General features: G+C 37.0%; 3 protein-coding genes across 11 annotated transcripts; 1 reads left to right on the top strand and 2 right to left on the bottom strand.

The window, feature by feature from the left end:
- Positions 1-5,510: 5,510 nt before the first annotated feature.
- Positions 5,511-6,583, top strand: LOC107888000 (chitinase 2). The gene has a single exon (XM_016812194.2). It carries the CDS (start codon positions 5,548-5,550, stop codon positions 6,466-6,468), a length of 921 nt encoding a protein of 306 aa, XP_016667683.1. The 5' UTR covers positions 5,511-5,547; the 3' UTR covers positions 6,469-6,583.
- Positions 6,584-6,761: 178 nt separating this feature from the next.
- Positions 6,762-14,033, bottom strand: LOC107885975 (laccase-2). Its single transcript, XM_016809753.2, has 7 exons — positions 13,866-14,033; positions 13,625-13,776; positions 13,310-13,554; positions 13,086-13,214; positions 12,696-13,001; positions 7,141-7,803; positions 6,762-7,058 (listed from the first exon to the last, which is right to left on the bottom strand). The coding sequence occupies exons 1-7, from the start codon at positions 13,980-13,982 to the stop codon at positions 6,928-6,930; spliced, it is 1,743 nt and encodes a 580-aa protein (XP_016665242.2). The 5' UTR covers positions 13,983-14,033; the 3' UTR covers positions 6,762-6,927.
- A 2,554-nt stretch (positions 14,034-16,587) lies between these two features.
- On the bottom strand, positions 16,588-21,129 carry LOC107885974 (E3 ubiquitin-protein ligase SDIR1). Of its 9 annotated transcripts, none has more exons than XM_041107970.1 (11): positions 20,945-21,129; positions 19,548-19,704; positions 19,390-19,444; positions 19,218-19,270; positions 18,897-19,125; positions 18,646-18,760; positions 18,492-18,540; positions 18,298-18,399; positions 17,760-17,858; positions 16,887-17,026; positions 16,588-16,792 (listed from the first exon to the last, which is right to left on the bottom strand). In XM_041107970.1, exons 2-10 carry the CDS (start codon positions 19,623-19,625, stop codon positions 16,901-16,903), a joined length of 906 nt encoding a protein of 301 aa, XP_040963904.1. In that variant the 5' UTR covers positions 19,626-19,704; positions 20,945-21,129; the 3' UTR covers positions 16,588-16,792; positions 16,887-16,900. The 9 variants fall into 9 exon arrangements, 8 of the variants coding, with proteins under 8 accessions (XP_040963904.1, XP_040963903.1, XP_040963912.1 ...); XM_041107969.1 differs by adding an exon at positions 20,043-20,108 and having other exon boundaries at positions 16,588-17,026; positions 20,945-21,082; XM_041107978.1 differs by lacking the exon at positions 18,298-18,399 and adding an exon at positions 20,043-20,108 and having other exon boundaries at positions 20,945-21,078.
- Between the last annotated feature and the right edge of the window lie 5,591 nt (positions 21,130-26,720).

The following is a 26,720-nucleotide window of genomic DNA, read 5'->3' on the forward strand; positions in this document are numbered from 1 at the left end:
AAAACTAACTAATAATTCGACTTAAGACAAGCGCACCTATCGAACAATAGTATAGCTATGGTGAGACCGGAATATCGTATATACGAGGACTAAGGGTGCTAGTAGTTACTCTATTTTTATTATCTAGCCTAAAAATAAGGGGATTTGCTTTATCTAAACTAATTAACTAAACTAAGAATACATAGGAAGTAAATTGGGGAAATACTTTTGGGAAAATTGATTGATTTAGACAATACCCAAGGAAGAATCCACCTAGACTTCACTTGTTATTTGACTCTAAATTAGACGATTTATTCACTTGACTCGATCCGTAGAAATCCCTAATTTATATTATTGTCTCTCTGGAGACTAACAATGTCTAGCCTTAGGTTGATTAATTGAAATCTCTTTCTAATTAAAACCACTAGTGTTGCATTAACTCGATCTATAGATTCCCTTATTAGGTTTGACCCTAATCCGGCAGATTTATGTCGCCCTATGTCTAGGGGTGCAATCAACTCTACTTAGTTATGCTAGATCTACTCTTAGATAGGGACTTTTGCTCCTCTGAATAAGCATATCAATACTTGAATCAATATCTTAGAATATTAAAATAAGAATTAAGGACACATAATTAAGAACAAATCAAGTATTTATCAAATAAATCAAAAAATAGTAACAACATCCATCTTAGGTTTCATCCTCCTTAGGTATTTAGGGGAAGTAGTTCATTTGTGTAAAAGAAAACATCTCAAATGAATAATAATAACAAAACATAAAGAAACCCAAAAACCCTGAAGGAAATTGAAGGGAGATCTTTAGTCTTGAAGGAGAATTCAGCTTCTGAAATGGATCAATCGGCTTTCTTCGAGTAATTCCTTGCCTCCCACTCCATGTGTTGCCTCTAGCTGCCTCTTCTAGGGTGTTTATATAGGCTTTAGAATGCTTCAAAACCCTCAAAAGTGGCCTTTTTCTAAGTAGAACTAGACTTGGGCTCGACAGGGACACGGCCGTGTATCACTCCTATGTGAGGTGGCTTAGGCCTTGTTAAAGTCTGCTAAATAGACACTGGCTTGTGGTTTACCCGTGTGAGGAAGTCCAGGCCATGTTGATTTCCCACGTTGACTCATTTTCTCCGTTTTTAGCCTGTTTCTCACTCTTTTTACTCTCCTATGCTCACCTCAGTATAAAACATGAAATTAAAGGATTAGGAGCATCAAATTCCACAAATCTAATGATAATTCATCAAAAAATGTGCTAAGCATGGGATAAAAATATGTATAAATTATGACTTATCATACTACTTTACCAGAGAAGTATGAGTCAAAAATCTCTTATTTGGAGGACTCAAGGGACCTATCAGTCATTCTTTTGACAGAGCTGATAAATGCTCTCTATGCACAAGAGCAAAGAAGAGCAAACAGAATAGAGAAGCACTATGAGGGAGCTTTTCAGGCCAAGAGCAGAGAAAGTTTAAGCTCAAGCTCAAATTTCAAAGGCAAGAAACCTTGGACGAAGAAGAAAGAGAAAGGCAAGAAAGATGCTACCAAGAAAAAGTTTCCATCTTGTGCTCATTGCAAGAAGACTCTCACCTTGAAAAATACTGCTGTTACAAAACAGACATTCAGTGTAAAGGCTGCAAACAGCTTGGCCATATTGAAAAAGTGTGCAAAAACAAGCCAAAAGCATAGCTATAATACTAGAACAAAGTTTAGACTGCTGAGGATGTTGAAGCACAGGAAAAGCATGTCTTCACAGCCTCTTCTTTTGCAAGCTCGAGCAAGGTCAGCAAGAATTGGCTGATTGACAGTGGATGTACTCACCACATGGCTTCAGACAAAGACATGTTCAGGGAGCTTGACACCAGCTTTGTGTCCAAAGTCAGAATCGACAATGGTGAGTTAATAGAGGCCAAAGGCAAGGGTAAGGCTGTGATTTGCACCAAGTCAAGTAACAAAACCATCTCTGAGGTCCTTTATGTACCTGACATTGACCAAAATTTGCTGAGTGTTGATCAGCTATTGGAGAAAGGCTACTCTCTCTCTTTTGAAGGTAGAGCTTGTATGATCAAAGATGCTACTAACCAGGTGCTAACAACAATAGCTATGCATGATAGAACTTTCAATGTAGATATGAATCAGCTACAAGCAAGGGCACATGCAGCTTAGGCTGATAAAGCAAGCTTGTGGTATAGGAGGTTGGGGCATGTGAACTACAAGTTACTTGGCTTGCTACAAAAAATGAATTTGGTTGAAGACATGTCCAAGATCGAGTCTAAGAAGGATGTGTGTGACGTTTGTCAGCTTGGCAAGTAGACCAGACTGCCTTTTCCTCTCAACAAAGCTTGAAGAGCTCAAGATAAGCTCCAACTAGTCTATACAGACATTTGTGGACCTATGAAGACCACCTCTTTGAATGGCAGCAGGTACTTTGCATTGTTTATTGATGATTGCACCAGATTTTGTTAGGTAAGCTTTTTGAAACAAAAGTCAGATGTGGCTGACTTTTTTTGGAAATTCAAAGCATTGGCTTAAAATCAAGCCAGTTGTAAGCTGAAGTGCATAAGGTCAGATAATGGAACTGATTATGTGTCTCAGAGGTTCCAAAAGATCTGTGATGAAGCTGGGATTTAACACCAATTGACAACCATCTACACACCAAAGCAGAGTGGTGTCTGTGATAGGAAGAATAGGACAGTCCTCGATATGGCCAAGTGTCTTCTGTTTGAGGCCAAAATGCCTAACAATTTTTGGGCTAAGGCTGTAAACACATCTGTTTACTTGCTGAATAAGCTACCAACTAATGTAGTTAAGGGTAAAACGCCCTTTGAAGCTTGGTTTGGACAAAAACCAACTGTTTCACACTTGAAAGTGTTTGGTTACTTGTGCTATGTACTAGTGCCAACTGAGAAAATAACCAAGCTCAAGAAGAGGTCCATGCGAGGAGTGTTTTTTGGCTATATCAGTGTGAAGAAGGGATGCAGGGTCTTTGTCCATTGACCAAAAAGATTCTAATGAGCAGGGATGTGAAGTTTAATTAAGCAAGCTATTGCAAATGGGATGGAACTGATGCAAGTTTGCTTGAAGAGGACCAGAATGATCTTGACCTGCAGCATGCTGAGATTGAAGTTGAAGCTGAAGGTGATTATAATGATGTACCTGTTAGAGGCATTAGGACACTAGCAGACATCTATGAAAGGTGTGTTGTGACCATGGTTGAACCTTCTTGCTATGATGAACCAGTAAAAGAGAGCTATTGGCAAGAAGCTATTGAAGCTGAACTAAGGATGATCCATAAGAATGACACATGGAAGCTGGTTGATAGGCCGGCAAATAGAAAGATTATTGGTATCAAATGGGTGTTCAGAACCAAGAACAATGCAGATAGGCCACTGAACAAACACAAGGCTAGGCTAGTTGTGAAGGGGTACAGTCAGTAGCAAGGGGTTGATTTTTTTGAAACCTTTGCACCTATTACAAGGTTGGATACCATAAGTCTATCAATTGGATGTTAAATCAACTTTTTTGAATGAATTTCTCAAGGAAGAGATCTTTGTTGAACAACCTAATGAATTTAAGGTCCCTGGTGAAGAACACAAGGTTTACAAGCTCAAAAAGGCCTTGTATGGCCTAAAACAGGCTCCAAGGGCCTGGTATGACAGGATTGATGCATACCTGTCAAGGCTGGGATTCGAGAAGAACATTAGTGAGCCCACACTCTATGTGAAGAAGGCTAAAAAAGAAACCTTGTTAATAGTTTCACTTTATGTGGATGACTTATTGGTTACTGGTTGCAGAAGTGGGTTGATTGAAGAATTCAAGAAGTAGATACAAGATGTCTTCAAGATGACTGATCTTGATTTGATGACATACTTCCTTAGTATGAAGGTAAATCAGGAAAAGCAAGGCATTTTCATAAGCCAGCAATCATTTGCACTAAAAGTTCTAAGCAGATTCAACATTTCAAAGTGCAAGCTTGCTAGCACTCCTGTTGCACTAGGAGAGAAACTATCAAGCACCAGTGAGCATGATCGAGTGGATGAAAAGGGGTACAGGAGTTTGGTTGGTTGCCTACTCTATTTGACAGCAACAAGGCCAGACATCATGTATGCAGTTAGCCTTCTCTCGAGGTTCATGCATTGCTGCAATGTTGCACATTTTAAAGCTGCTAAAAGGGTCCTAAGATATGTCAAAGGAACCTTGAATTTTGGTGTAAAGTTTGGGAAAGCTGATGAACTAAAGCTGGTTGGCTATTCAGACAGTGATTGGGCTGGTTCAGTTGATGACATGAAGAGCACATCAGGCTACTTCTTCACTCTAGGCTCAAGTGTTTTCAGCTAGAGTTCAAAGAAACAATAGACAGTAGCTTAATCCACTACAGAAGCTGAGTATATTGCAGCTGCTACTCCTGTTAATCAAGCAATTTGACTTAGAAAGCTGTTGGATGACTTGAATGTTGGTTAAGCAAAAGTAACAGAGATTAAGGTTGATAATCAGTCAGTTATTGCAATAGCCAAGAACCCTGGATTCCATGGTAAAAAGAAGCATTTCAAGATCAGATATCACTTTGTGAGGGAAGCAGAATTGACTAAAGAAATCAGCTTGGTCTATTGTTGTTCGAGGGATCAGCTTGCTACATTTTGACCAAGCCATTGGCTGCTACAAGGTTCAAGTGTTTAAGGAAGGAAATTGGAGTTTGCTGCTTTGTAACTGAGGAGTGTTAAAAGATGGCAACAAACAGCAGTATGTATGTTACCTGGATGAAATACAGCAGCATACAAATGTACCTGATGTTATCTGGATGAAGTACTTTTTTTTGTAACAAGCAACCTATATTTGATTTGACAGCTACTTTTTGAAGGATAAAGTTAATCAGTACTTAGCAGATTTAGACAGGTCCTAGGTTATCATTGGGCCGTTTTTTTAGCATGTTCTTTTAAAGCAAATTTATTACACTTCCAATATAATAGTATAATATATGTACATTTTTCTTTAACAAAAAAGTGATGAATGAGAGAAGTCAACTTTTGTTTCTCCTTCAACATCTTTGCTTATGTTTTCATCTTTCAACACAAATTTTAATTCTTTTGCTCTTGTGATTAAAAACTCAACACAATTATATGACTGTGAATTGAATACAATGATATTTTCTTATCGTATCCAAGACTAAGAGCAATAGATTGTTGAAATATGACATCAAACATATATTCAAAGGTCAAAAACTGCTCTCACATGCCTTGTCAGGCCAGGTAAGTCACTATTTTTGGCTTAATTAGCTATCATACCCCTGCATCAAGACAAATAATATCATAAAATAATATCATACCCCTGCAAGCAGCTTCATTTATATTCCTGGTTTTTGGGATTAATCTCCAAGGCCAAAATAGTAGCCTATTTGTGGTGATTAATGATTCCAAACCCATACTTGCAGCAACGGCTAACAAACACTTAATTTATTTATAAATAATCCTCCCATGTCCTCAAACCTTTGTATTCTGCATTCTAATGCCTATATATTAACCTTTTTACGAGAGTTATTCTTCAATTCAAAGCCTACATCACAGCAGCAATGGAGTTTTCTAAGCTTCTCATTTCCCTTTTCATTTTCCAAGTTTTCCTCCCTTGCCATATGTCAATCCAAGCAGCTCCTGCAAACTCGGACCTTTTCCGGGAATACATAGGAGCTGAATTCAACAACGTTAAATTCAGTGATGTTCCCATTAATTCAAATGTTGAATTCCACTTTATTCTCTCATTTGCCATAGACTATGACAGTACCACAGGCTCTCCTTCTCCAACAAATGGGAAGTTCAATGTCTTTTGGGACTCTGATAACCTCAGTCCTTCCCAGGTTTCTTCCATCAAGAGTACCCATTCAAATGTTAAAGTAGCTTTGAGCTTAGGAGGGGACAGTGTGGGAGATGGCTATGCTTACTTCAACCCTTCCTCTGTAGATTCTTGGGTTTCCAATGCAGTTTCTTCACTCACAAATATCATCCAAGAGTACCACTTGGATGGTATTGATATTGATTATGAGCACTTCAATGCTGACCCTGACACTTTTTCTGAGTGCGTCGGGAAACTTATAAAAACCCTCAAGAATAATGGAGTGATCTCTTTTGCTTCAATAGCTCCATTTGATGATGATGATGTTCAAAGCCATTACAAGGCTTTGTGGAAAAGCTATGGTGACCTCATTGACTATGTCAACTTCCAGTTCTATGCCTATGATCAAGGAACAACAGTCTCTCAGTTTATGAATTACTTCAACACCCAAAGCTCTAACTATAACGGTGGTAAGGTTTTAGCCAGCTTTATAAGCGAGGGAAGCGGTGGCTTGACACCGGAAAACGGATTCTTCACTGCCTGCAGTAGGCTGAAGAGTGAGGACAAACTCCATGGCATATTTGTTTGGTCTGCAGATGATTCTAAGAGAAATGGTTTCCGCTATGAGAAGCAATCACAAGCTCTACTCGCAATTTCGCACTAGTATTTCTCTGTTCTCTCCTTTTATAAAAGCACTGAATATGAGTTACATTTACATTTGGGGATGTAGTGATGTACTATGTGTATTGCTTTCTTTTGTATAAATATATACCAGAGATCTGATGTGTGCCCCTTTTCAACGCTTGAAGTAGGATTGTTTAGCTTAAAAGAGAGGGATTTGATGATATTTGGAATTATTATATCCCAATGAAACTCTGGGTTCGTACAAATACAAAAACAGCTCCACCATTTTTGTTAGGCAGATTTAAATAAAAATAAAAATAAAGCACTCATTTGTTCAATGCCAAGGTTGGCTTAGGCAAAATAACACACGGCAAAACCATTACATAAGTTAACAACAAAACTCTCCCAACAAGGATTTAAAAGGGAACCAAAAATTAAGGTTAATTATGGACGCATGTAAAGCTTGATGCTTCAAGTCCCAAAAAGGGATAAAAAAATCTCAACACATGGGAAGATCAGAGGGTGGAGGAGGCAGCTTCTGGTTTGGGAATTCTCCATCCAACACTATCCATGCCATTCCTAAGCCCCAGCTCTGATGAACATCAAAGTGACAGTGCATCAGCCAAACTCCTGCACCATTAAAATATAATATCACTAAATGCATTCTCATCTTATGTTTTGAAGATAAAACTTGTATGATCTCAATTGTTACCGGGATTGTCTGCTTGAAAACGGATTGCAACCCAACCACCGGAGGGCACCCCGACAGTGTTTCTTTCAACAGGATCAACCAGGTTGAACTTTGGAGGGTCGTTTTTAGGGTCAAAGTTTCCAAAACCCTGACCAACAACATAGAAGTTATAGCCATGGAGATGGAGAGGATGGCTCTCAGCACCAAGGATGCTTGTGTCCTGCAACACTACTTCCACACTTGTATTGAATGGTATCGCCACAAGTTTAGTGCCATTGTTTACAAGTGTGTTGTTAGGTGGAGTGCCTGTGTAGTTGAATGGAATCTGAGGGAAAGCTGGGAAATCAGTGGTGTAAACCCTTTTAGAATATTGGGAGAAAAAGTGGGATTGGAGGAGTGCAGTTCTTGGGAGTGCAAAGGAGATGTTCATTGAAGCTGCAAATTTTGTGGAATTTGTTGGTCCTTGGCAGGTCTGGTTTTTGGGGCAAGGCTTGGTTCCAAGACCAACTGTGAAGAAAAATTTCTTGTCTACTTTTTGTGGGACATTGGCAGGGAACTTGGCGGTGGCTAAACTTCTGAATTTGCTTGTAAAATTGGCAACAAAATTTGTAGCATTGATAGCAGGTAAGCCTGGTTTAAGAAGTGGCCTGTTTTTTAAGCTAGTGGAAGGTGTTTCTGTTGGAACACTGGCAGCAGCAAATCAAACAAATGAAAACACCAAGAGCATAAGCTCACGAACAGCAAGCAGAAACAGAACAGAAGACTCAAAAGCAAAAAATGTGAAAAATGAATGGAATGCTTCATCTTTTCATTTCATTTGAAAATATAAGAGTTACAAAGTTAGAATGTCAGTTACCTAAACTTGTAACTGCTCCCACCTGTTTTGGCAAGTTGCCAACTAAAGTAATACAAAAGAAAGCTGAACAATTTTTAGCTATTACATCCATCAATTCAAATCTTAACAACTCTAAAAGTCTAGTTACATTTAGCTTGGATGGCATTACAAAATGAACAAAAGTAAACAAAATAATTAAGCTGCTTCTGGTCCTGCTTGAATGCTGGTCTGCTGCAGCTGCTGGTCTGCATCATGGCCTTCTGTTGCATTGCAGTCCATTCTCAACACTCCTCCTTGGACTGTAGGCAACAAACACCAACCAATTCTCTAAGAATTTCAAACCTCATAGCACCTAGAGGCTTTGTTAAAATGTCAGCCAATTGATCTTGTGAACTACAATATGCAAGACTCACATCCTTTGATTGTACTGCCTCTCGAACAAAATAAAATTTGAGCTTAAAGTGCTTTGTTTTGCCATGAAAAACAGCATTCTTGGAGATAGCTATTGCTGATTGATTATCAACCATAATCTCAGTAGGCTCAAATTGTTCCTCATTTAAATCACACAACAATTTTCTAAGCCAAATAGCTTGGCTTACTGCTCCAGCTGCTGCTATGTACTCTGCCTCAGCAGTTGATTGAGCAACTGTTTGCTGCTTTTTAGAGCTCCAACAGAAAGCTCCTGAACCAAGAGAAAAGAGGTAGCCTGAGGTACTCCTCATATCATCAATCGAACCTCCCCAGTCACTGTCTGAGTAACCAGATAACTTCAGCTGACCTCCTGTCTTGAACATCACTCCAAACTTCAAGGATCCTTTCACATACCTGAGGATTCTCTTTGCAGCCTTTAAATGTGATGTGTTGCAGCTATGCATAAAACGAGATAGCAAACTGACCGAATGCATAAGATCAGGTCTAGTTGCTGTCAAGTATAGCAAACATCCAATTAGACTTCTATACTCTCTTTCATCCACCTTTTCTTCATCTCCATAGCTGCTCAACTTCTGTCCCATGACTAGAGGTGTACTCACTGGCTTGCAGTTTTCCATATGGAACTTAGTGAGAATTTTCAAGGCAAATGCATGCTGGCTGATAAAAATGCCTTGATCAGACTGGTCTACTTCCATACCAAGGAAGTAAGTCATGATTCCCAAGTCTGTCATGTCAAACATGTTTTGCATATTCTTTTTGAACTCCTGAATCAAATCGACCCTGCTTCCAGTCACTAATAAATCATCCACATATATTGAGACAATCAGCAAAGTCTCATCTTTAGACTTCTTTATAAACAAAGTTGGCTCACTCAAACTTTTCTCGAAATTGAGCCTAAACAGGTAAGCATCTATCCTGTCATACCAGGCTCGAGGAGCCTGTTTTAGTCCATAGAGTGCCTTTTTCAGCTTGTAAACCTTGTCCTCCTTTCCTTGGACTTTAAATCCATCAGGCTGTTCAACATAAATTTCCTCTTTAAGAAAGCCATTCAGGAAAGCTGACTTGACATCAAGCTGATGGACCTTCCACTGTTTCTGTGCAGCGAAAGCAAATAGAAGCTTTATGGTATCCAGCCTTGCCACTGGAGCAAATGTCTCCTCAAAATCAATGCCAAACTGTTGATTGTACCCTTTCACCACAAGCCTTGCCTTGTGCTTGTTCAGAGAGCCATCTGCATTGAATTTGGTCCTGAAAACCCACTTGACACCTATGACCTTCTTCTGATCAGGTCTGTCTACCAGATCCCAAGTATCATTCTTATGGATCATGTCGATTTCAGCCTCCATAGCCTTCTTCCAGCTCTTGCTTCTAGCAGCTTCTTCATAGCTTGAAGGCTCAACAATGGCCATATTGCATCTTTGGTAGATGTCAGCAATAGACCTGGTCCCTCTCACAGGAGCATCATCTACATTGGCATTACTGACTTCGTTTTCTGCCAACTCCAAATTGCTGCCAATCTGCTCTTCTTCAAACTGACTTGTGTTAGAGCCATCTAGACTCCAAAACCTTCCTTCATCGAATTTGACATCCCTGCTTACCAAAATCTTCTTGGTTGAAGGATCAAATATTCTGTAGCCCTTCTTGCAGCTACTGTAACCAACAAATATACCTGGAACTGACCTCTTCTCGAGCTTGGTTCTTCTTTCTACAGGGACAAGTACAAAACACTTGCTGCCAAACACTTTTAAATGGGAAACAGTTGGTTTAAGATCATACCATACTTCAAAAGGAGTTTTATCATTCACAGCATGTGTTGGCAGCCTATTGAGCAGGTATACTGAGGTGTTGACACCTTCAGCCCAAAAAATGCTTGGAAGCTTGCTTTGAAACAACATGCACCTGGTCATGTTCATCACTGTTCTGTTCTTCCTCTCACACACTCCATTTTGCTGAGGAGTGTACACTGTGGTTAGCTGATGATGAATCCCAGCCTGCTCACATAGCTTCTGAAATCTTTCAGACAAGTATTCAGAACCATTGTCTGTCCTCAAGGCCTTAATCCTGCAGCCTGTTTGATTTTCTGCCAATGCCTTGAACTTTCTAAACACTTCAAACACTTCTGACTTCTGTTTCATGAAATAAACCCAGCAAAATCTGGTCAGATCATCAATAAACAGTATAAAATACTTACTGCCATTCAGTGAAGGGGTCTTCATTGGTCCACAGACATCTGAGTGCACCAACTCAAGTCTCTTTCGAGCCCTCCATGCTTGGTTAGCTGAAAAGGGCAATCTGGCTTGTTTGCCAAGCTGACACACTTCACAAACGCCTTCACTTGCACTAACCTTCACCATGTCTTCTGTCATGTTCATTTTGTGCAGCAAATCAAGTGATTTGAGGCTAACATGGCCAAACCTCTTGTGCCAAAGATCAGTATTGTCAACTGAGCTTGTATATGCACTTTTCTCAAGCTGACTCACTTCCAGCATAAAACATTTGTCTCCCATAGGTGCTGAGACAATCTCCCTACCATGAGCATCACTTATAACACAAGAATCATCTTTGAAAACTAGTGAAAAGCCTTTCTTGACTAGCTGGCCTACACTTAGTAAATTTTGGTCTATTTCTGGCACATAGAGCACATCAGAAATGATTTTGTTACCTGAACCAGTGTGAATGACCACATCACCTCTACCTTTTGCTTCAATCAAGTTCCCATTGCCTATCCTGACCTTCGAGACATAGCTCCTGTCAAGGTTCTTGAAAAGGCTCTCATCTGCAGCCATGTGGTGTGAGCAACCACTATCCACAAGCCAACTGCTCATGCTTTTAGCTGCATAACATGAAGCTGTAAATACATGCTCCTCCTGAGCTTGGACATCCTCGGCAGACTTGGCTTGTACTGGTTGTGCTTGTGCCTTCTCATGACTTCTACAAATTTTCTCATGATGACCATACTTCATACAGCTTTTGCACTGTATATCTGGTCTGGTCCAGCAAAATTTTTCCAGGTGATTGGTCTTCTTGCAGTGAATGCATGGTGGAAACCTCCTTCTACCGGCATCTTTCTTTGATCTTTCCTTCTTTTCAAACCAAGGCTTCTTAGCTTTCTGGCTTGAGCTGGAGCCTTCTCTGACCTTTGCTTGAAAAGCACCTTCAAGATTCTCCTCCTGCCTGCTTGCTCTTCTCTGTTCAAGTGCATAGAGTGAGTTAACCAACTCAGACAAAGAAATGGTTGTGAGATCTCTCGAGTCCTCCAATGAGGAGATTTTTGACTCAAACCTTTCAGGTAAGGTGGTAATAACCTTCTCAACAACCCTACTATCACTGAAATCTTCTCCAAGGAGTCTAATATTGTTGACAGTAGCCATAATCCTATCAGAATATTGCTTGATAGTTTCTGACTCCTTCATCTTTAAATTTTCAAACTCCCTTCTAAGGTTGATGACTTGTTGCTGCCTGGTCTTGTCTGATCCCATAAATTCCTCTTTTAGCCTGTCCCATGCCTGCTTGGGAGAGTCACAGGCCATGATACGAGTGAAAATAACATCTGATATTCCATTCTGCAAACAGGCCATAGCCTTGTGTTTCTTGGCTCGTTCCTCACCATGTTGCCTGATCTGAGCAATGGTAGGATTTGCTCTTAATGGTGCTGGCTCGACATCACTCTCAACTGCACTCCAGAGGTCAAGTGCTTGAAGATATGTCTTCATTTTGACAACCCAAATGTGGTAGTTGTCTCCAGCAAAAACTGGTGGTGGAGGAGGAGCAAAACTCATGCTGCCAAGACTGACTTTGAAAAACAAAAAACTAAAACATAAACAACAGAGGTCCTCAAAGATAGGAGGCTCTGATTACCATTTGTTGGAACACTGGCAGCAGCAAATCAAACAAATGAAAACACCAAGAGCATAAGCTCACGAACAGCAAGCAGAAACAGAACAGAAGACTCAAAAGCAAAAAATGTGAAAAATGAATGGAATGCTTCATCTTTTCATTTCATTTGAAAATATAAGAGTTACAAAGTTAGAATGTCAGTTACCTAAACTTGTAACTGCTCCCACCTGTTTTGGCAAGTTGCCAACTAAAGTAATACAAAAGAAAGCTGAACAATTTTTAGCTATTACATCCATCAATTCAAATCTTAACAACTCTAAAAGTCTAGTTACATTTAGCTTGGATGGCATTACAAAATGAACAAAAGTAAACAAAATAATTAAGCTGCTTCTGGTCCTGCTTGAATGCTGGTCTGCTGCAGCTGCTGGTCTGCATCATGGCCTTCTGTTGCATTGCAGTCCATTCTCAACAGTTTCATATTCAAGAATACCAGCTACAGTAGTGTTATCAAAGGTGCCCATGCCAGTGGCATATGGTCTGGCTAACATCAAGAAAGTGGCATTGGGAGCTTTAGATTTGGTTTTTAGAAGAACATTAGTGGTTTGTCCTGGTGTTATCATCAACACATTGGTCTCAAAGGGCTTCACATACACTGCATCAGCTTCCACCATAGTTAAACTGTGGTCTGCAATGCTGAAAAAAAGCTCATCATTGAGCGCAGCATTGATCAACCTCAGAAGATATGTTTTCCCTGGCTTTACCTTCAGCTTATATATATCTGTAAATCACAAATCACATGCATTAATATCAAAAGGGTTATATAAATACATAGATACATACATGTGTACAATTATTTATATACCTTTGGCAGAACAATTGTACAATGGACCTGGGAGGCCATTGAAGGTGTAGGCATCTGAAACATTAGGGCCACCTCCTGTCTGAAGAGACTGATTGATAACTGCCTCAGGATCAGCATTAAACCACTCTCCTGTAGTTAACAATGATTGAGTTAAATTGCCATCAAAGGACATCATATATTTGCTACATTGCATGAAGAAGATATCGGTGATTCTGTAACATCACCGAACAAGATCGGGACTTCTTTGTAGGGCTTCACAAAAGGGTAAGATTCGTTTCGCCTTGGGAGGATGATAAGCGGTCCGTACACAGTTGCTCTAAGCCATGAAATGTGAGCATGCCAGAAGAGAGTTCCTCTTTGGCCGGTAATGGTGAAGTTGTACACGTAAGAGTGGCCAGTTTGAATGGGACATTGCGTGATGCATGATGGCCCATCCGCCCATCCGCTCCGAAGCTGTCGAACTCCATGCCTGTAAACAACATTAATTTACCATATTCCAAAAGAGCTTAGCCATAGAAACGTAAACAACGTATATATACCAGTGAATGCTGATATTGTTTGGAACATGGTTAACTACTTTAACGACTAAGCGGTCACCTTCTCTGGTAATAACACGAGGTCCAGGGAACTTGCCATTAACTGTGACAATGCTCTTAGTGTGGCACAAGCGAGTGATGTTTTTCAGCTTTATCTGCCAAGGGAAAATTGGATGATTTCTTGAGGATTACATCAATTACTTTCACCTCAAGTTACCCAAAGTAAACAATGCAATATACATACATTGAAGGTATAGTGCCTGGTAATGCCTGTGTGTTTTGCAGTGACAGCCTCAGGATAAGCCATGAAACAGCCAACAGCAACAAAAAGTATCATGACAATTTCTGGTGAAGCACCCATGTTTTAAGCTGGAAAGAAAATATTGCTAAAGTCTTTGAAGTTTTGGCTCTTAATTTGGGGTGATTCATGAAAAAAAAACTGTGGAGATATGCATGTTTATATAGAGACAAGGTCGAACTATCTTTAAGTTCATGTTTGGTTGATTAGGTAATAAGATGTTACAGCTTTGAGAAAGCAGAGAATTACCAACAACCAATGGCCCCAATTTTCACTGTGGAGTGTCATTAAAGCCAATTAACCAATCTGTTGATGATGATAAACAACTTCATTAGAGCCCTTTTCTCAAGAAACAAGCATAAATTTATATGCACATAGAGAAAAACCAAGTGAAACTACTGGAGATATTCTCATTTGGTTGGTGATACTAAAAGAAAATTCTTGGTTAAGATTAATGGAGACTTTTGAAAGATGTATTGTAAGATAATCATGTGGCTTTAGATGTTTTATTATCATTGAAATAAACAGTGAAATAAACATCCCAACCACTGTGCATTTTAATACGATGCCTTTGACCCAAAATATATCTGATAATTTAAAATAGGATTATTATTTGGTGGTCACAAATGGTATTAAGAAAATGTCATGTCTATAATTTATTTTTTATTTTTTAAATATCAAAGGATACTCAGCATTTCTTATTTTTATTTGTAAAGTTTTACCAAATAATTGTTCTAATATATATCGTTTTTACGTAATATGTGATACTAATAATAAATATGCTTACTCAGCTTTCTTATCTAATGTTCTTACTATTGATGCTTTCATTGTTAGTGTAGGACTATAGGACGGGGTGTATAACGAGAGTTTATTGGTTTGGATTAGTTTGTTTTTCACTTTCATTTCTCTGTTGATTACTCTTTGCTTAATAAAGGTATTTTTTACTTTCAAAAAATATAATAATATATATACTTATCAAAGGAATATGTCGAGTTAATTTTGAATTAGATCAATCTAGATCGAGTCAATTCAAGTTTTAAAATTTGTAGGTTATTTCGCATTCGGGTCAATTCTGAATTTGGACCAAGCTATTTCGAGTAATGGGATTGAACCCTTAAGATATTTATGTCAAGCTTTTGAATTTAAATTCGAGTTATTTAGATTTTGTTATTCAAGTTCGAATTCAAATCATTTTATATGCAAATAATTTTCAATTTAATTTTGGATTATCTAACTTTTTTATTAAGTTAAATTAGGTAAGTATAAATTTAAATTAATTGAATTATATTTGTGTTAAGGTCAAAATTGAGGGATACATGTATGTATGTTGATGGATTATGCTACAGCTAACTGTATCTAATCGAAAAGGTTAGCATCTTCCCTCAATTTGCCAATCAACCAATTAAATTGAGATTCAAATTCATGGTGATGATTATTTCCATGAAAGGCCTACTGGGACATGCAAATTGGGTAGGTGATAACAGCTCACTCCGACCAAATAGAAGCCATGGGTGAGTCGACAAGCCAAGGGAAGACGACTCTTGACCCACCTTCCTTTCAAGCAACTCCAGAAATGATTAGGGTTTATACTTCTTACTGCTGTTATTAACCAAACCAAATCACTCAAGGCTTAATCATCAAGCTAGGGATAAACCCAGATTTATCAATTGTCTACATCCACAAGGCTTTTGTGAAAAATAGATTATCAATCAGACTTTGGTACGGAGCTGGAATTTCAGTTGTACCCACTATAACTCTTGTAGCATACGATCCTTGTTACACATCATTTATCAAAACCCTAACATGAAAATGAAACTTGTAAAATATGTAGGGTTAATCGATATTTAAAGTATTTGTTTATTTTTTATTTTTATTTTTTTGTGATTTTTAAATATGTATGAATTTATTGTGTCCATAATTATCAAATCTACCTACTCTAAAGCATCTTCATACTAATAATGGAGATTTTTTACGTGTTTGTGTCCCATTTCTCTAGTCAAATTAACATAAGGCTTCTCAAAATAGATTATTGATTTCATTCAGCAACGTTGCCTGGAGTTGTTGCATCAATGGCAATGACGATCCCTAGACAAATGGGAGCTAGAAACTGCAACGCTAAAGAAAATTTCTTTTACGATGAAATTGTCCAAGGATTCCTTCATGCATATACCTTGGAACCTGAAAGCAAATTACTTAATTTTGAGATCAGCAGTTTTCATGCAATAATAGCCTGTAAGATGCCACCATGAGTAACGCAATCACTTCGTTTATCTGGTTAGGTTAAAGATCACAGTGTCATTGGAGGAAATACTGGATTGAGCCAAGTTTTTCCATGGATGATCATGTTAGAACTTGCATGTAAGTCCTCCCTTCTGCAATATAAAAATCGAATTAAAGGTCAAACCAATAAAGATCCCTGCTATTGGTTTAACGGGTCGAATCAGTCGATTGTATTGAAATGAAGAACTTAGATATCAAATAAATAGGTCTATTACTAGATAAATGTTAAATATAACAAATATTTAAACAAAGTATGTAGTTTATTAAATTTGAACGGTTTGAAAGATTCCTTAATTGAAAGGTATAGACTAAACCGGATGGGCAATCAATTTTCGATTAAATCAACCAATCTTTTCCAACTGTATTAGATGAGAAAACTACAAATATAAAAAAAAAAATGGGTAGATTAAAGAGAAAATCAAAGTGGAAAAGAAAGGTACAAATCTATCCAAAAGGAACTGATGACCTCGCACAAAGTGTATTAAGTGAGATCATTTGGGATTTCTCCAGTTAAAAGGTACAAGGCTGAGAATGATGAACCTATACCCTTATTTTTCTTCAAATGAAAGCCCAAGATAGATAACAGACCAACCCTGGAGGATATTTACACACCACCAAAACATTAACTATTTGAATGTAACTGCAAACATGATTGATATGCTTTACTGGATATACAGATTATATTACTTGGAGGGTTCAAGTTAAACCGTGTCTGAATCATCAGACTCACTCCCCCTGTTTTCCTGCCTTCTTGACCCCATTTTGAACTTACATACAGGGCACGTGCCTTGTTGCCGCAGCCACGGATCGATACAACTGGCATGAAACTGCAACATGAGATTGTTATCAGTATATGTATATAGCTGTTAGTGTTATACTAACATCATATAATAGAAATGACCTCAAGACATGAAAGATTTGAGATTTAGGAATTAACCATTAGCATCTCAACCAAGGACTGAGCGTAGAAGCACCAGCACCCCGGCACACAATCAGGAATCATGAAGAATTGAGAAATGTTTGTCAAATTAAAAGAAAGAAAAGTTGAGGCCAGACTTTGAAATGATGGTGGTAAAAGGTCATCCATTGAAGGTAGGAAAACAGACATTTACACTTCCTGCGAGTCAGGATCTAACTCAAAACATTTACAAATAAGAATATTTATTTTCTCAAAGTCACACCCATGAAAAAAAAACTGCCAAAATCGGAAATGGTTTCACAGTTTACAATTTCTACAAATAGAACATGGGAAATAAAAAGAAAAAATAGTTTAGGAAAGGAAAGGCGGAAACACTTCATACTGTTACAGCTAAGAGTTGGAAAAACTGCATATGTATGTTACAAGATTTCTACCATTCTATAACTATTCATATACCTTAAGTCATCACTATTGCACTATGTGAGAGATTATTTGGTGCAGTTCATTGGACATTGGAGATGATGAAAATTGATTTTTTTTGTCTTTGGGGGTGGGGGGGTGCTAACACTTTCGTTAAAAAACAGTACAACATAAAATCATTAGATGACAACAGAAAACATGGGTAGACTTTAAAATAGAACCTGATGCAAACATGGCAAGCTCCGAACAAGCTCCCCCCTGTTAACTTGATCCAAGCAAATAGTACAAGTTAATTCACCGTTCCTAGAATCTTGCTTCGGCTGCAATATGTACATATAGTTCAGAAAGATGCAGACTCAGAGGCAAATTGCCTTGGAACACTTAAATGCTCTCTCTGACTAGGTCAGCATTGAATATGAAAAGGAGACAGGGCAGGGTGGTTTTTGCTCACCTCGACCCCAAAAGTAAATAATATACCTGACCTGATATGTCACAGTTTTCATTTTTTATACCTTTTATCAAAACATAATAACAGTATAATATAATAAATATTAACTAGGCAGTGAAATCCCAAAAAAATTACACTGCATAGTTTTTTTTTTTTTTTTTTTTTTTTTTAGTTTTTCTTTGTAATGCAATTCATCATAACATAAATAATATGTTATATATAGGAAAGGTTTTCCCTAAACCCAACGCCAACTTGAAACCAACCATCTTGAAAAACCCACCATGACCCGAACCCGATTTCATAAAGAAAACCTGATCCTTGCAGGTCGGATCGGGTTGGAACCCATTGATTACAGGATTTTTTTCCATCCTAGAGGTATTGACTTGTTTTGTTTCCAAGATCTTCTTTGAAACCTAAAAAATTATTAGAACTTGAAAACTGAACGATCACTATTATTATTTTCTAACTGAGAGCAAACCATAAACTCAAAATTATTTACAGATACCTCAACTGGAGCAGACGAAAATGATGCCTGCTTTGGTAATGATCCAGCACTGCAAAAATAAGAAAATCAATGTGATTATGAATTTGGACAAAAGAAACTCAGACGCTAGTTCACAACTGAAGCAAGCTACCTAAACATAAACATTTATGTGTACCTCTCTGTTCCAGGAACCTTGTACTTGTGAACGGGTAAAGCATTTATCTCTTCCTCACTCATTGAAGGAGTTGTGGAAATATTATCAGAATCCAATGCTCTGAGGGTTTCATAATCTAGAGCAGAAGTAAGCAAAGTGATAATCTTCATAAAACCAAATGAAATACAAACCAAAACACTCCTTGCATATCTGTCAACCATGTTAAAACCAACCCATAGAATCCAAGGAGTGAATATTGAGAATCACCATACCTAGATCATCAAATTCACGGTCAAGAAGTGCAAGTTGGAGTCTTAGTCCTTGTAAGCGTCCTCTAGTAGCAAAAGCAATTGATGGTGGCATGTGCAAACGCAACTCAGTATGACCAAGCAAACCACTAGCTGCCACAGCGTGAGCTCGGGCCTGAGCTTGAAGTTGCTGACAAGTTGCATACATCCTTAGACTCGTAGCCATTAGAAAGACACCCACTACTAGCCAAAGCTGCACAAAGAGACATAGAAGATAACTCCATGACTTCCATGTATTAATAGCCACACCACCATGCTCCCAAAGAATGTATAGTGTTTACATACCAGAAAGTTTGGTGACATTTGATGAGAGTTTAAAATCATGAACAGCAAAAGAACTGCTGGAAACAAACAAGAACAGATTAGAAATGCAAATTAAAGGCACAAGAAGGAATGATTAGAGGCAAAAGTTTTAACAGATGCAACAGAAGAAAACACATGCAACTAGAAACATCACCTGTAACAAGAAAGGCCAGCGAATTAGAATTAACTGGTCGAGCTGCATGTATCCGCTGGAAAAAAAATTGTGCAAGAAAAGTTCAAGCCCCTTTATATAGGATGAGAAAATCTGGCCAACCAAATGATAAGATATACTGATATGGCTAAGCAAAATACCACAGCTGGACGTTCAGGAATAAATCCTGAAAACCCACTTTCAATATCCCCTCTAGTCCCTCGGAAAACAAAACTCATTGTTGCAAAAAAACAGAATTTCCACTTGTCTAGAAGGCAGCAGATGCGAACAACTTCTCCTCTTGAAAACTTTCAAATCCTATGATATTACAAATGTGAATCACAGTTACAAGCCATTCCAATAATAAAAAAGCATAGATAGCCAGTAAATCATGCTTTATTAAACTGAAATTTACTCAAAATATAACGATTGACATGGTCTATTATTAAGCTGAAACCACTTTCCTTGATAAGAAGGAAGTTGTAAAGCTGATAACACATCCTGATTACTTTAAATATAATTATCTATATAGACTTCTTAGAAGAAGATGCAAACTAGTATTTAAATATAAATAATGAAATCAATCTTTGCAACACTTCTACTCGCAAGCTGACCATTTCTGAGCCAATGCTTTTCTGGAGGCTCAAATAGAATACCTTTTTTCCAGAATATAATTACAAAACTGCATCAACCTATCAACATGCTCTAAGCTCTCAAGGGGTCTGTGGTCATTACAAAACCAAAGATTTCAATATTGTTAATGCAGATCATGACAAGAAAACGTTATAAATCCCCAAACTCAAAAGCAAAAGCACTATAAAAGGAATTGGAATCCAACATGGGAAAAGAAATAAAAGATCATAAATTTCAGTGGGAACAAACTCATTGAAAAATTAGTAATCCCAAAAGGCCATTACAGATAAAAACAATCAAGACCTAAGCACCCAATTTACTGATTCAAATGACATTAAAGCCTAACAAAGATGACCCACGAATGAAATCCAACAAAGTTTAACACCAATATATCTCTATTTCTCAGTTCCCATATAAAGTAACTTAAAAAGCCAATGCATAGAATTGTTTATATATCGCAATGACATTTACCTTGCCAGTAGCACTATTATTATAGTAATTAAATTCTCTTTAAAGCCCCACCCGCCCTCTAAACTAAAGTTCACAATAAATTATGCTAAGTAAGCCATACTTTACACATACTCAGAAGCAAAAGATTCAAAGTTTATGATTCAAATTCCTTTCCTTTTTAAATCTTTTGAACATTAATAAAATAAATCACATATAAAGACTGAATCAACCGCAAAATCGAGCAAAAGGAATAATAGAATTTAAATATATTAACACAGAGGACCTACATTGCTCTATGTGAATCAATATCTCCAAAAAAAAAAGTCGACTTTCCAGGTTTTCGTTGAATGATGAGAAATCGAAAGGAAAAGAAAAAAGAAAAATCACCGGTTTCAACCGTTTTCTCAGCAAACAAACAGAATTCGATGCGAAGAACCAAAGAAAAACCAGAAAATAAGTTTTAAAAAGAACTTACTCAAGAAAATTGAAGATCAATCGCTAAAAAGACAAAAGGCCGTCCTATTAATTGCAAAACACGAGCAATTTGAGAGAAAAATAAAATAAAAACTTGCAAGAAATTCTTCTGCGCTCTTCTCCTTTGTCTGAAATGAAAATAGCAATTTATCTTTATTCATTTTTCATTTTTTTTAATTTTTTACGAAGAGAGAAAGCTCTAGAGAGTGACACGTGCACTTGGTTTGGATCGAATCGTTGCCACGTCTTGTTGACAGCGTGGATGACTTAATATCAGCCGTTGGATCTGTCATTTGTGTACCCCCACTCAGATTTGTGGTTTGGAGCTTCGTCGCCAAATCAGCATCCATACTTCCAAATATCTTATTCTTTTCTGAACAAAAAAATCAGATTAATAATTTCTCAAAAATAATTTTATTTTTTAAAGGCATAATGAAAAAAATGTCTCAATTGATATGATTAAAATTACGATGTTTTAGAGATTAAAAGCTTAACATCCTTTCACAAAAAAAAAATTTAACATCTAATATATGATATTAAATTAAATAAATAAATAAAATGACAAAAAATTGAAAAGATAAAAAAAATTGTCCCAATTTAAAAAATCAAACTAAATCCAATGCCCAAATGTTAAAATCTAACAAAGAAATTGGAAAATAAAACCACATCATGAAACAATTGGGAAGGTGCAGTGCAAACATCAGTAAGTTAAAGTTCACTATAAGTCGATGTATCATAGTAAAAAGATTATTTTAGTCCATCTACTATAAAAAGCAACATTTTAAGCTCTATATGTTTGAAAAGTTAGCATTTTAGTCATTCACATTTGCAATAAATAAAATATTAAATTAAATTTGAAATCTTACTTATCATGAATCTCACATTTTTTTTTATAGATTTTTGAGTGAGTATTTATGTTCGTGTTTAGAACAACGCCCACTAGTCGTGCAATTCATGAGTTAGAGAATATTGGAGAAGATCCAATTAGTTGAAAGCAAAAATTAAAGTTATGTGAGAATCCAAAACTAATCTCGAAGGATTCCATAAGGTCAACTTCATTTGGACTTTTAGAGATGCTCCGACCAGTTTTTTTGGGTAATCTAGGTGCCTAAATTGTAAAACTTCAATTTATCTTTGAAACGGGTTTCGAATCATCAGATTTTAAGGCCTATAACCATAAGCTCATTTTCATAAAGCACTGAAATTCCTCATGGGAAGTTCAAGATTAATCGTTGGGTTCCATAGAGGTAACTTCAGCTGGATTTATCAAGACATTTTGGCCACCTTTTGGTGTGATTCTTCTATCAAAATAGTATATCTTTGAGCCTTATTCTCAACATTTCTTGAATCAATGAAGTTCAAATTCTACATCCCTACGGGCAATTTAAGTTTAATTGTAAATCAACCTCTCCAGCTTGTGAAAACGGATCAAAACACATTTAAGTACTAGAGTATCGTGATGTATTGTTCTTAATTATCTAAGTTGATCATGGATGTATTAAAAAATTTTAAAATTCTCCCACGCACACCTTCCATGTTTTTCCAATAGGAAATACACATGAATTCTTGAGGGTCAACTCCATAGAAAATTGCATAAGGGTTTTGGAGTTTGTATTTGTTAATTCTTTTTCATCAGTAGTCCAAGTTTCTTCAAGTTTAAAGGTTCAGACACCAACTACATTAGATGTCGATGGTTCCTAACTAGTTGGAATTGAATGCCAAGCATTTTCATACATAGACATGATAAAATCACATATCCTTACCTTCTGGTAGGCATAATTTATGTCATCTAACATGGGGGTTTTTAAGACTAATGATTTATTTGATCTAATGCTCTAAATGTAGTAAATTCATTTTGTATACTTGTATTTTTTTCAAATAAATTAGTTTAAATAAATATCCATTGAATACATTAATAGTCTTTGCATATTTTCTTCAACAATTTTGCATACAAAGCAAAATGGAAGCAACTATTGGCTCGCTATGTAACGCCCCAAATTTTGTAAATACGTTTCCATAATTATGTGATACAAATGTGTATCTGCTTTAATGGTTAAGTGTATTGGGTGTGTATGAGAGGTCCCAAGTTCAAGCCTTGCATATGGCAAAGTTTGATGTTTTTCTGAATAAAGCTTTAATCTGGTTCGATAGGCTTATGTTTAATTGTGGTAAAATCATATTAGAATAGGCTTGCTGGTCTAGTGGTTAAGTAGAGTGTTAGTTTGTTGGAGGTTTTGGGTTCAAATATTTGCATAAGCGTAGGAATATACTTTTGCTCGGTGAGGTGGCTTAGAGTTTGAGTTGTACTGGAAATCTGGGTAATGGTTGGTTGAGATAGAGTAGGAAGTGGGATTTGGGTGATCAGTTTCCCAAATTCTCTCTGCAAAAAACTGTTCATCTCCCCCTCTGTTTTCCCCTTTCTTTCTTTTTGCCTTCTGCCGAATTTTCCTACCCTTTTTGCTGGCGATTCTTTTCCTCATTCCCTTCCTTGCTATCGTCATTGTTTTACTGGAAGTTTCAACAGTCCGTAGTTTCGATATTCTTTATGCGATTATGTAAGTACGTTAGAGTATTATATTTTTCGTTTAGAATGATGAATCATTGTTTACTGAGTTTTGATTGGTGTTAGGAGATAATCGAAGGGCTGAAGACCATTCAACAACGTTTTAAGTGTGTGGATTTCTTGTTCTCGCTCAAAGGTAAAGTTTTGTTGGCAAAGTTAAATATCTCATAATAAGTTGTTTAAGTGTCGTTAGGATCACTAAAGTGGATTTGGATTATGGATTTTTAGGTTCTGGAGGGCTCAAGGTTCGGTTTAACTTCAATCGAAACCAAGTGTGTACTCCGAATGCACTAAAAATGAGATTCGAAGAAAGCCGAAAAGCATTATGTCGACCCTACACGGGCGTATGGTCGCCCATGTGGTAGGTCGTGTGGCAGTACACAAGAGTGTGGTCGACAAGCCAAGCCATACGCGTGCGACACTAGTGTGACAGACACGGCTGTGTGTGAGACATGGGCTCGACCAATTGGGCCATGTAGGCTACACGGGCTTTTGAAATTTTGGGCCAGGCCGTGTGATCCACATGGCCAAGGTTAAAGTGGGCCGTGTGGGCTACACGGGCAGGCCACATAGGTGTGTGAGTTCATTTTTCTTAAATGCACTGTAAGGTTGCACGGGTCGCCCGAGTCGACTATAACCTGTCATAGGGTCGGTAAGGATATCTTAGACTCCTATTATTGTGATCTGATTATGTGATGTATGCACTAGCATGTTATACTTAGCATGTTTACCTGTTCTATTCTAAATATAAATGTATGACTGTTAACCTGCATTATAGCATGTCATATTGTACGATGCATTGCATTGGAGTGGGTTGATGAAGTGAAAAAAGTATCTGAAAGGCTTCTTAAGCCTGTTATCTGATAGCTAAGCTGCATAATTATGACATGTGCCGCATTACGGTACTTTATGGTGTGTAGGGTTGGATGGGTCGATTTTATCCCCATATTTGATGTGTAGGGATGGGGGGTCAATTTTATCCTCACATGTTGTGTTAAGGTTGGACGGAGTTGGTGTGCAGGGTTGGTGGGCATGTTTCTGTTATTTTGATCTATATGCATGATATATCTGGTTCTGTTCTGAGTGAGCCAAGGCCAGCATCGCATCTGTTAAGGGCTCAGGCCCGAATTATGACTGTATTCTATGATCTGTCTGTATGCATGTTGAATTGTGGGGATGTACACACTAAGTTTGTGAAAACTCACCCTTTCTGTTTTATCTATTCAGGTAATCCCCAGCAGTTGCCAGATCAGTGCAGCAGAAGACTCGATGGTGACCACGACCACATACATTTTGGTTTATGACCTTAATGCTTTTGTTTTACTCATTATTTTTGGGAGTTTTGATGTAATTAGGGACTTGGACTCTTGGTTTTAATTTGGGTTGTTGAACTGTGATTTGGAATATAAACTGCAACGCTAAAATATGGTTTTCCTAAAATAAACTAAAAGGTTTCGTAAATAAAAATGGGTTTTAAAAATATATTGGTTTCAAAGCTTCTACGATAAAGACATGTATTCAACCAGTTCGATTATTTCATGTTTTTCTCGACCTATATAATAGATAAAAATTTTACAGATTTTATGTATCAAAATGATTTTCTAAAAACACTCTCATGTGACATTGTCAAATAAAGCCATAACGTCTAGGCCGGGTTTGGGGTGTTACACGCTGGTTATCTAACGTTTAACTACTATTAAGCGGTATTACGTGATTAAATCATAATATGAAAAAATAACTTGTATTAGTAGATAAATCTAAACATGTCTTTAATCTAATCAGAAATGAGCAAACTGATTAAATACTAACATGTCAGCTATCAAGTCCAAATAAGGAGGTGTTTTGTTTTGAGCATTGAAGCAGATGACCCCAGAAGATAAAGACATAGATGTGACTGACTGGACTAACAATACATCGAACAGAACCCAAGAAGAATAGATTATGAATCTGTTTATAGATTTATTCACTTGTTATGTTCATAGTGTGACATACCTTAATCCTGAATGGATGATGAACTATGTATGTGTGACTCGTATATTTTAATGTAAGTAAAAGCCTAAATTCAAATATATAAAGAATCGAAAGTTAATGCGTTGGGTATACGACTTCTGTAATATATAGCATCATTAATAATAGTGGAATTCATAGCCCAAGAAATGGATAAATGATATCCTCTCATTGGCATTATATGATAGATGAAAAGTAAACTTGATCAAGGGTCGTTTGTCTTTGTGGTGAATGACTTAATTACTATTTGATACTAATTGACTTTTAATGAAGGAAGATGTAATGATTGCCATTAGATAAAATAGAATCATATTGAGAGAATAAATTTATCCCAAAGAGATTAAAGATATCCTATGAAGGCAACATACTTAAGACAAGGTAATTGGATGAACATTTATTAAATAGTTTTTGTAATGGTATGTAATTAGGGAGAGTTCAGTCACGATACTATAGTGAAATTACTTCGTGGCTAAATAAGTTTAGAATTAATAGGCGAAAAGCTGGAACTTAATTATTAATTATTTGAGCCCTAATTATATATGTTTAATCGATCCCTTCGTTAGATCGTTGAAACCAAAAATGAATTGCATATAGAACTAAATAAATAGAATTTAATGGAAATGATGAAGTTAGAGAAATACACCGCATTAAAAAATGAATGCTACAACCCTAGTAGTATTTACTAAGGTGTGTTGCCCACCCCTAGTTAAATAATATTATTTTACAAGGGCTTGTTTAACCAAGATTCTTCTATCTCTCCCTATAAATAAGTGACACCACTTAACTTAATTCACACACTTATTGATTATTAATTTATCATCATTTTGCTAGAAAATAGTGATAATTTATTTACTTAAGAATAAATTTTATTTTCTGGAAGTTACGATCTTTACTGATTTTTATTGAAAGTAATAATATTATGTTTTGTTTTGTGTTTGGGTCGTGTTTCTCGAGCCCACACTCGATGCAGTTTATGGTATGAGGATAACGGAGAAGGTCGTTCAGTTGAAAGTCAGGATCGACTTGAATCTATCTTGCATAAATCATAAGTAGTTTTTGATAAAAAATTTATTGTGATAAATATCATAAACCGACTCGATTTTGAAAATTTTAAACTTCTGTTAGAACTGTAAATCATTTTCTTAACCGAATTTTCCAATATGATCCTGCTGTCTTAATAATAACACAATGGAAAGATCTCCACTTA

The sequence above is a fragment of the Gossypium hirsutum genome, chromosome A03, assembly GCF_007990345.1.
Source record: "Gossypium hirsutum isolate 1008001.06 chromosome A03, Gossypium_hirsutum_v2.1, whole genome shotgun sequence".
In the NCBI taxonomy this organism is placed as follows: Eukaryota; Viridiplantae; Streptophyta; class Magnoliopsida; order Malvales; family Malvaceae; genus Gossypium; species Gossypium hirsutum.

What these genes read in the sequence shown, in the direction of transcription:
- LOC107885974 (XM_041107970.1), bottom strand. Translation starts at nt 19,625, where the DNA reads ATGAGTTTTGTTTTCCGAGGGACTAGAGGGGATATTGAAAGTGGGTTT. An exon ending in AAGGTTCCTGGAACAGAGAG is followed by an intron (nt 18,541 to 18,645) that starts GTACACATAAAT and finishes TTATTTTTGCAG; the next exon opens with TGCTGGATCATTACCAAAGC. An exon ending in ATCCGACCTGCAAGGATCAG is followed by an intron (nt 17,859 to 18,297) that starts GTTTTCTTTATG and finishes TACATATTGCAG; the next exon opens with CCGAAGCAAGATTCTAGGAA.
- LOC107885975 (XM_016809753.2), bottom strand. Translation starts at nt 13,982, where the DNA reads ATGGGTGCTTCACCAGAAATTGTCATGATACTTTTTGTTGCTGTTGGC. An exon ending in CCAGGCACTATACCTTCAAT is followed by an intron (nt 13,777 to 13,865) that starts GTATGTATATTG and finishes TTCCCTTGGCAG; the next exon opens with ATAAAGCTGAAAAACATCAC. An exon ending in TTTTCAAGCAGACAATCCCG is followed by an intron (nt 7,059 to 7,140) that starts GTAACAATTGAG and finishes TTAATGGTGCAG; the next exon opens with GAGTTTGGCTGATGCACTGT.
- LOC107888000 (XM_016812194.2), top strand. Translation starts at nt 5,548, where the DNA reads ATGGAGTTTTCTAAGCTTCTCATTTCCCTTTTCATTTTCCAAGTTTTC.